Source organism: Salmo trutta, chromosome 23 (assembly GCF_901001165.1).
Source record: "Salmo trutta chromosome 23, fSalTru1.1, whole genome shotgun sequence".
Classification (NCBI taxonomy): domain Eukaryota; kingdom Metazoa; phylum Chordata; class Actinopteri; order Salmoniformes; family Salmonidae; genus Salmo; species Salmo trutta.
Genome location: NC_042979.1, coordinates 29,771,517 through 29,781,120, shown reverse-complemented (window position 1 = coordinate 29,781,120; position 9,604 = coordinate 29,771,517). Strand labels below are relative to the sequence as shown.

The window sequence follows — 9,604 nt, the reverse complement described above, 5'->3', positions numbered from 1 at the left end:
AGATTCTCACCTTTGCCTCGATTCGGCAGTCTCTTCCAGATCATCATGGTATTAATAGTACTGTATGATAGCCACATTAGCAGCTAATTAGCATTTCATTTTGGGGGGGGAGGTGGCAAATATATTGTCAGAGAGAGGTTTACATGGTTATCAAAACGTCACGCCAGGCTAAGCACACACGAAACACAGCCCTTATTTTAAGTGTTTCTAAAATCTCCTATGGGAAAAACATGAATAGTGGAAAAACGAGTGGAACCATTTCCCTGTTTGACGGCTAGCTTTTATGGGTATTTTGACTCATACTGTGGTACTCTATACTGTACTGTCTTTGGCTAGGTCATTCAGGGGTACGTTTCTCGAAAAAATGTGAAATCACAAAAAAAGGTGTCTGGACCCTTCTGTAAGATAGGTTTGGTTGTTAAATAGACAACTTCTTAAATACCTGATTGTTTTTCACATCTACAGTTCTGGAAGACCGGCGTACAATTGGCCCAGCATCGTCCGGGTTAGGCTGTCATTGTGAATAAGAATTTGTTCTTAACTGACTTTCCTAGTTAAATAAAGTTTTTTTTTTAAATGCAAAAATTATATAACTGTAATATAAACCTACCAGATATAGTATATTCTTAATGCCATGTAATGTTCATTGTCAGACTGACATCGTCTTCCAAACATGGAATGTCATACATTATACATACTGTAGCTATTTGACACAACATGTGAAGGGCGTTCATTGGTTTTGACCTGGAGACGCGTCGTCCCTCGTGACTGCCAGCAATAGCGTAACAAAAAGCGGATGTTCTTAGCAAGCTAGCTAACATAGGACAAGGTTTTATGAAGCTGGCTAACGATAGCTAGGTGGGCAGGATTTTCACTTTCACATTTGAAAAAATAGACATAGATCCCGGCAAACTGACATAAGGACAACATTTTTCATGTTGTCCCTGCGCCGTTTTATCGCCGTTTGATTGTTGAACAGGTAATGTTAAAACTGGTCGACATTTTGTCTTTTTACACAATCTGTAGCTAGCTAGTTGGTTAATGTTAGCTTGCTTACTATGCACTTTTAGCTAGCTCGCTACAACATTTGTGTTTGTTGGGTTTTCTGTGCCATCCATATAGTTAGCTAGTTAGTATTTCGACGATTAATACGTTTAGCTAGCTAGATGCATCTGTTTTACACATCCTGTTGCATATTATCGGCGTGCTTGGTTGGTCTCAAACAGCATATGCCGCTTGCCTATATAGTTAACTACTATATTGTTAACGTTAGCAGTTTGACAGCTCTTCGACAGTCTGTAGACGACACTACAGTGTGACCAGTCGGTAGCAAAGGTTAGCATTCGCTGCACCTGCTGCCTGGTAACGATAATGTCACATTTTGTTATAAGCTATAGTTGGTAAGATTACCATTTTAGTAAGTCCTTCTTAAATTCGATTTCTACTATGACCAAAGCTTTCTCTCTAGGTCCACTGTCGTGTTTCAACAAGTTAGCTTGCTACATATTTAGCTAGCTGATATGCGAATTTGCTAAAGGTTCTTAGCTAGCAAACTCGTTAACTAGCAAGTCTGTATCACACGATGTGTAAATAAGTTCCCTTTAGCAATGTCAGTAACACTGGAGCCTGTGTCTGTTATCACAATTAACCCAATAGCCTACTGTGTCTTGTAAATGACCTAGAATAGATAATGCCAGCTAGAAGTCCAGCCAGTTGACTGTTGTCCCCCCTGTCTTTTCTCAGCATAATTACGTTAGTCCCAGGGAAGGATGGCCTCCCGTAAGAAGGTGCTGCTGAAGGTGATCATCCTCGGAGACTCTGGGTGAGTGACCAGGGCCCAGTTTTTCAGTTATCTGGACCTCCCCTATCAGAAAGTATTAAATGCATAGAAATAAAATGAACAGAACAGACTAATTATTAGGGACTCCCATTCTATTCATTGTTTCTATGCATTTAATCCTATCGATAACTTGAAAAACTGGGCCCAGATCATGGTGTTTACACAACTAGATGACACTTATTTTGAACGTTACCACTCAAGTGTGGATTTGTTCCGTAGCACTCTTACGTGTGCATGTACATCAGCCTCTGTAAAGAAGTCAGGACCTTTATGGCACAGGTAGTTGTGCAAGGGGATCAGTGGTTCAAGTCCTTCTCTGGCTGTTCTACTAAATAGCTAAAGTTCTAAACCTCTTTAAGGAATACCTGGGATAGGATAAAGTAATCCTTCTAACCCCCCCCCCCCTTAAAAGATTTAGATGCACTATTGTAAAGTGGTTGTTCCACTGGATATCATAAGGTGAATGCACCAATTTGTAAGTCGCTCTGGATAAGAGCGTCTGCTAAATGACTTAAATGTAAATGTGTAGCTAAGTGTTTGTGTTGTGTCCCCAGGGTAGGGAAGACATCTCTGATGAACCAGTATGTAAATAAGAGGTTCAGTAACCAATACAAGGCCACTATAGGAGCTGACTTCCTCACCAAGGAGGTGATGGTGGATGACAGGCTGGTCACCATGCAGGTCGGTCTTGTGTGGTTGTGTATGTTCTATATTATTAGCCTAGTCATGGGTGCTTACCTCTGCCAGATATGTCATAGTGTGTTTGAATCAGAGATTGGGCAAATTTCATCCTGTGATTAATGAGTCACAGTTTTATTATCCTTTTTCACCTCGTACGCATCTCTCCCCCCACCCCCTTATGTTGCAAGGCACATTTCTGTGAAAACAGACAATGCAATTCTATCTTACTCTCTCATTCCTCACTCGCACCCTCGCTCTTTCCCTCCTCATTCCGACCCTCTCGCTTCCACTTAGTGTAATCACATATTGAAAACAATACAACAAAGTACTAAAATACCAAAAACATAGTAATTAACATATCTCTCCTGACAGATCTGGGACACGGCGGGGCAGGAGCGGTTTCAATCTCTGGGTGTGGCGTTCTACCGTGGGGCTGACTGCTGTGTGCTGGTCTATGATGTCACAGCGCCCAACACCTTTAAGACTCTGGACAGTTGGAGGGATGAGTTCCTGATCCAGGCCAGCCCCAGAGACCCAGATAACTTCCCCTTTGTGGTGCTAGGCAACAAGATTGACCTCGAGAATAGACAGGTAGGTGTGTGTCTGTACATTGGAGAGCCGGAACAGACAGGTGGTGGAGCGTAGGCAGTACAGAGTCAGACCTTGTCAAATATTTGTGGCTAGAGATGGTTCCATGTATGAGGAAGTGTTTATGACACATTAGTGTTAATGATATCATGGTGTGTTACTGTTATGTTGTCTAGGTGACGACAAAGCGTGCCCAGGCCTGGTGTGCCAGTAAGAACAACATCCCCTACTTTGAGACCAGTGCCAAGGAGGCCATCAACGTAGACCAAGCATTCCAGACCATCGCCCGCAACGCCCTCAAACAGGTACACACACACACACACAGGTGTACACACACAATATTGCCACAGAGAACACCTGTCCAAACATGTCCTCCTTACACACTGGTAGGCAGACCACCTCCACCCGTTCACTGAGGCTGCTCTCTGGAACTCCTATCATAGTCAAACTTTGCAAATGTACCTACTTTAAGAGTGTGTTAGGCTGTTTTTAGAGATTTGAATCCTAATCAACCCATCCAATGTGAGTATATCTAAGTAGAGCAGATCGTATCGGTCTCACCAAAATGAGGAAGATTGTTTTTCCTAAATTCCTCTACTTGCTGTTTTTGCACACTGTCTCTGTCTGTAGGAGTCTGAGGTGGAGACGTATGACTTCCCAGACCAGATCAAACTGAGAGACGACCGGCCCTCCTCCTCCAGCGACGGCTGCTCCTGCTGAGACCAACGACGGACAGACGTTGGATGGAGGAGAGGACCGGGGGACATGTGTGCATCTCAATAGTGCTCCTTGTCTCCTTTTTGTCCTCTGCATCGGTGTGAAAGATTGGGACAGGTGAAGCCAAGGCCATCTCCCCACAGCCTTCCCGTGTTCTCACATCAGTGCAGATGAAGGGGAGGAAGCTACTTTAGACTATTGAGATGCACCACCCCACCCTCCTTTCCTCAGTCAGCTACAGAAGATTCCAGATGAAAAGAAAGAAAACCCATTTTTCTTAACTCACTGTCTCCTGTGGTGACCTGACCGATAGGAAGGAGAGGAGAATCCCCCATTTGCACAGCATCACTTTTTAATAAGATGGAAAATACAATCATGATGCTCCTATTATAATCATTTCTAATGTTGTCATGTCTTTTCGTTCTTGTCGTTTTAATTGTTTAATCCTTACTTTTATACTAAGGTATAGACTATTGGTCTGTTTGTTTGTGATCAAAGTAGAAGTTGTCATTAACTACTGATCTAGGATCAGATTACTCTTGGCCAAACCTTAACCATTAGAGGGATTGGTTAGGAGCAACTCTTACTTACTCTGATCTAGGATCAGATTACTCTTGGCCAAACCTTAACCATTAGAGGGATTGGTTAGGAGCAACTCTTACTTACTCTTCTCGCTCTGTGCCTTTCATCTCATAAGTATTACTGCGGCAGATCTGTCATATCAATCTATATATACACAGTATATGTTGTTTTTCTGCCTTTCAGCAGTCCTTATGTTGCCAAACTGTCAACCCCTAGACCCTGACATTTTTCTATTTGAATCAATTGTATTTCATAAGTTTCTGTTTTAAACAGTTGTGTAGAGGGTGCTAAGCCAACCAGATGCAGTGAAGGTAAATGTGTGCAATCAGAATACGACGGTGTGCACTGACATTCTCTCGACCCAACAGCAACATTGGTTCTGTTCTTTTATACTGGTTAGTTCGGTACATTTCTTATTTTGTTATCCATACTACACAACTATATCCCTGTAGAGGCTGGTCATACATTTTATGGAATGAGGACATGAGATGAGCAGTCACTGGGCCTATCTCAAGTTTAAACCCTAGCCCCCGCAAGGCCCCTAATACATCAAAAATGATTTGATTTGTGTAAGCAGTGTGGTGCTAGTGAAATAGTAGTTGGTCATATTGCTTACACTACTTCTCAGGTCTACCAGGAGGCTATCTAGAAGTGTCTAGGGAAAGAGGGGAGGGTTTGGGACTGGACCTATGTCCTCTGCCCTAACAGTGGGCCGTGCCCCTCTTTGGTCCTACTGATCACCTCTCTCCCAGTCTCTTCCATTCCCCACTGTCTTAAATTTGCCTTCCTATTCTACACCATCCACTAGCGTTGCTGTGTGTTCTAGTAACAGAAATGATTTGTCTCATTCATGCCAACAACCAATGAGCAAAAATCCTTAGTCATCTATCTACGTGAACATTTTCACACAACTCCTACTTCAACTGTCATCTTTTGTTGCATATCTCTTCACTGTAAAACATAAATGTTTACTTTATGGAAATGTGTCAGTTGTCTTTTTTTGTCTTAGACCTGCTGACCCACTGCTCTAAGTCACATTCTAACACAACTATAGAAATGTTGCACTGGTGTTAGAGAATCCAGTTCCTTCAATTTGAATAGCAGAGGGTTGAAAGTGGGACATGTCGCTCTGTACCGAGGTGCACAGCATGCTTCTGCTGGGTCTGTTGGCCAGAGACTCCTCTGTTCAGCATAACACTGCTCCTCTTGGTTCTCTGCAGGTCATTGTAGAACAGAGACTGCTGAGTGTGAGTGGTCACTGAGGGACAGGTGGTCTGAACAACTCCATGGTTTCCATCACCAGGAAGAGGTGGTCCATAAACGACCCTACAGAGAGATGCAGGATACGGGCCTCATCTGCCCTCCACCTCCTTATGGGGTATGGTGAGAGGTATGGAAGAGACAGGAGATGGTGAAAGAAGAGATGAGGGATTCACATGACCTACAGTAGTACCTCCATACTCTTACACCATTGATTACACTAGGTGGTAGTACACATACAGCGTGCTACCGGAAACCGTGAGCTCCTTGCTGATGCCTCCTTTCCGGGGCTCGCGGTCTGGGGAGAGGCACTGGAGCGCGATGGACCCTTCGCTAGTTGATGTGAACGGGACGTCCAGAGCACTGCGGAACTGTCGAGGCTTTCACTCTAACTTTCATGTTAAATTACCAAAATATGAATACAATCAAGAGTGGTTAATGTCAACAAACATCATAATGACGTTTTATATTGGGTAAAAAGGATACAATTCCAGTGTGCATTGTTTGTGATTGTTTTCAGTGCAGGGTGCAGCCACAGTGGTGATTCTAGTAAGTAAATCTAGTTTTTATAACCGCACTGCAGATTCCCCGTGAATGCAACAAATATATATTTAAAACATGATGTGGAGATTCGTCACGATTGACGACTACACTACTGTGTTTTCAGATACATAAGAAAGTGGATTTGCAAACACAAAAAATACCAAAACGTGTATTAATAACTGGTGTCATCAATCTTATTAAACATAGAACTATTTATTCAACATATTCAGCTTGAAACATCACAAGCAAAACCTGTGATCATGTGCATGGTGTCAAGGCTATTATTTAATTAATGTAAACTAATCGCCCATACATTTATGAAGAAAAAAAAGATCCACACTTTTATGCATAAGTGCACGGTAATATTGACTACTGTAGAAATTGTCCATTCAGTGCTCGGTTATAAATATTCACTAGAGCGCAACCGGCAGATGGGGCGAATGTGTCTGGTATCTCTCTCCATCATCTGAAGTTTCCACACCTTTAAAATTACCCTTTTAATTCACATTCTTCGCGGTCTCTGTTTGATTATCCTATCCTGCTCGATTTTCACATCAGCTATAAATCAATTGACACATGATGAGATGAGGGATCTGCACACAACTGTGAATGGAGCGTTAACGGGAGAAGTCGGCACGCGCTTCTTGTTCACACACACCCAACGCTTGGACAAAGGTAGGACATTTTTTACACCTTCAAATGTATTTTTCTAATAACTGCATGAATTTGACATTCCCAAAGTATCAGCAAGTGGTGTATGTGTGTTTCTATATTTCAGTTTTATTGTAACCTGTATGTGCATATCGTTATTGTATTTCAATGTATTTATGTTTGTGAATAATCAAGGATTTTGCATGTGTTGGAGCTGTCCCCAAAACTCACTAAATAAATGATTTATTCTCCATTCCTGTGTGTGTGCATAGTGTGTGTGATTGCTATGTGTGTTCTGAATGTGTGCATATCAAGGCTATGGGTACTCTGAGGGACCTGCAGTTTGCGCTGCAGCTGAAGATCGAGGAGCTCCGTCAGAGAGACACTCTGATAGATGAGCTGGAGTTGGAGCTGGACACTAAAGATGACCTCATCAGACAGCTGCACCGCAAAGCTCCACAACACCCAGGGACCACTGGGAGCACTGAGAGCACAGGTAAGAGGTACCCATACCAAACTATTCATGAAGTACATTTGGAAAGTATTCAGACCCCTTGACTTTTTCCACATTTTGTTACTTAAATTGTTTCCCCCCTCATCAATCTACACAAAATACCCCACAATGACAAAGCAAAAACAGGTTTTTAGAATTGTTGTGGAGATTTATAAATAAAAAATTTAAAAAATGATATTACATTTACATAAGTATTCAGACCCTTTACTTAATCTTTTGTTGAAGCTCCTTTGGCAGCGATTACAGCCTCGAGTCTTCCTGGCTATGATGCTACAAGCTTGGCACACCTGTATCTGTGGAGTTTTGGGGAGTCATCTCCCTGACCAAGGCCCTTCTCCCCTGATTGCTCAGTTTGGCCAGGCGGCCAGCTCTAGGAAGAGTCTTGGTGGTTCCAAACTTCTTCCATTTAAGAAAGATGGAGGCCACTGTGTTCTTGGGGACCTTCAATGCTGCAGACATTTTTTGGTACCCTTCCCCAGATCTGTGCCTCGACACAATCCTGTCTCAGAGCTCTACGGACAATTCCTTTGACCTCCTTGCTTGGTTTTTGTTCTGACATGCACTGTCAACTGTGGGATGTTAAACAGACAGGTGTGGGCCTTTCCAAATCATGCCCAATCAATTTAATTTACCACAGGTGGACTCCAATCAAATTGTATAAACATCTCAAGGATGATCAATGGTAACAGGATGTACCTGAGCTCAATTTAGAGTCTCATAGCAAAGGGTCTGAATACTTATGTAAATAAGGTTGTTCTATTTTTGATTTTTTATGAATTTGCAAACATTTCCTAAAACCTGTTTTCGCTTTGTCATTATTGAAAATTGTGTGTAGATTGATGAGGATTTGTTTTATTTAATCCTTTTTAGAATAAGGATGTAACATAACAAAATGTTGGAAAAGGGAAGGGGTATGAATACTTCCCGAATGCACTGTATACTATATAACAATCCCCACCAGTGCCTGATGAGCCGCAGCGAACTAAGAGACAGGCAATATCAGCAGAACCCAGTGCCCTGGGCCCTGCCGAACTCACACACGTCACACTCACCAACTACAGCAAGAGCGAGGTGTAAGTACACAAACACATGCATACACATTCACACACACATACATTCTCTCTCTCTCTCTCTCTCTCTCTCTCTCTCTCACACACACACACACAAACACTTTCTCCATGTACAGGTCTAGAGAGCTGATCCAGAGGGCTCTGCTGGAGAATGACTTAATGAAACACCTGGAGCAGGGACAGGTACTATGACTATATAGTATTAGTGTAATACTGCTGTAGTATTACTCTCAATGTCTTTGATGGATATCCATTTATATACACTGCTCAAAAAAATAAAGGGAACACTTAAACAACACATCCTAGATCTGAATGAAATAAATAATCTTATTAAATACTTTTTTCTTTACATAGTTGAATGTGCTGACAACAAAATCACACAAAAATAATCAATGGAAATGCAATTTATCAACCCATGGAGGTCTGGATTTGGAGTCACACTCAAAATTAAAGTGGAAAACCACACTACAGGCTGATCCAACTTTGATGTAATGTCCTTAAAACAAGTCAAAATGAGGCTCAGTAGTGTGTGTGTCCTCCACGTGCCTGTATGACCTCCCTACAACGCCTGGGCATGCTCTTGATGAGGTGGCGGATGGTCTCCTGAGGGATCTCCTCCCAGACCTGGACTAAAGCATCCGCCAACTCCTGGACAGTCTGTGGTGCAACGTGGCGTTGGTGGATGGCGCGAGACATGATGTCCCAGATGTGCTCAATTGGATTCAGGTCTGGGGAACGGGCGGGCCAGTCCATAGCATCAATGCCTTCCTCTTGCAGGAACTGCTGACACACTCCAGCCACATGAGGTCTAGCATTGTCTTGCATTAGGAGGAACCCAGGGCCAACCGCACCAGCATATGGTCTCACAAGGGGTCTGAGGATCTCATCTCGGTACCTAATGGCAGTCAGGCTACCTCTGGTGAGCACATGGAGGGCTGTGCGGCCCCACAAAGAAATGCCACCCTACACCATGACTGACCCACCGCCAAACCGGTCATGCTTGAGGATGTTGCAGGCAGCAGAACGTTCTCCACGGCGTCTCCAGACTGTCACGTCTGTCACATGTGCTCAGTGTGAACCTGCTTTCATCTGTGAAGAGCACAAGGCGCCAGTGGCGAATTTGCCAATCTTGGTGTTCTCTGGCAAATGCCAAACGTC

General features: G+C 43.0%; 3 protein-coding genes across 3 annotated transcripts in view; all 3 read left to right on the top strand.

Annotated features, from left to right (window-relative positions):
* The first annotated feature begins 782 nt into the window (after positions 1–782).
* On the top strand, positions 783–5,390 carry LOC115159759 (ras-related protein rab7). The gene is made up of 6 exons (XM_029709793.1): positions 783–979; positions 1,744–1,822; positions 2,395–2,521; positions 2,894–3,112; positions 3,286–3,414; positions 3,740–5,390. The coding sequence occupies exons 2-6, from the start codon at positions 1,770–1,772 to the stop codon at positions 3,827–3,829; spliced, it is 618 nt and encodes a 205-aa protein (XP_029565653.1). The 5' UTR covers positions 783–979; positions 1,744–1,769; the 3' UTR covers positions 3,830–5,390.
* Positions 5,391–6,570: 1,180 nt separating this feature from the next.
* Positions 6,571–8,722, top strand: LOC115159760 (cGMP-dependent protein kinase 1-like). Its single transcript, XM_029709794.1, has 4 exons — positions 6,571–6,886; positions 7,135–7,358; positions 8,338–8,449; positions 8,563–8,722. Exons 2-4 carry the CDS (start codon positions 7,181–7,183, stop codon positions 8,636–8,638), a joined length of 366 nt encoding a protein of 121 aa, XP_029565654.1. The 5' UTR covers positions 6,571–6,886; positions 7,135–7,180; the 3' UTR covers positions 8,639–8,722.
* The window catches only part of LOC115159758 (cGMP-dependent protein kinase 1-like), a 25,136-nt gene continuing 24,070 nt past the window's right edge, over positions 8,539–9,604 (top strand). Inside the window, exon 1 of the mRNA XM_029709792.1 lies at positions 8,539–8,629. The gene's annotated coding sequence lies outside the window, so the exon portion shown is untranslated. The remainder of the gene's footprint in view (positions 8,630–9,604) is intronic.

What these genes read in the sequence shown, in the direction of transcription:
- LOC115159760 (XM_029709794.1), top strand. Translation starts at nt 7,181, where the DNA reads ATGGGTACTCTGAGGGACCTGCAGTTTGCGCTGCAGCTGAAGATCGAG. An exon ending in TGGGAGCACTGAGAGCACAG is followed by an intron (nt 7,359 to 8,337) that starts GTAAGAGGTACC and finishes AATCCCCACCAG; the next exon opens with TGCCTGATGAGCCGCAGCGA. An exon ending in AACTACAGCAAGAGCGAGGT is followed by an intron (nt 8,450 to 8,562) that starts GTAAGTACACAA and finishes CTCCATGTACAG; the next exon opens with GTCTAGAGAGCTGATCCAGA.
- LOC115159759 (XM_029709793.1), top strand. Translation starts at nt 1,770, where the DNA reads ATGGCCTCCCGTAAGAAGGTGCTGCTGAAGGTGATCATCCTCGGAGAC. An exon ending in ATCATCCTCGGAGACTCTGG is followed by an intron (nt 1,823 to 2,394) that starts GTGAGTGACCAG and finishes TTGTGTCCCCAG; the next exon opens with GGTAGGGAAGACATCTCTGA. An exon ending in ACAGGCTGGTCACCATGCAG is followed by an intron (nt 2,522 to 2,893) that starts GTCGGTCTTGTG and finishes CTCTCCTGACAG; the next exon opens with ATCTGGGACACGGCGGGGCA.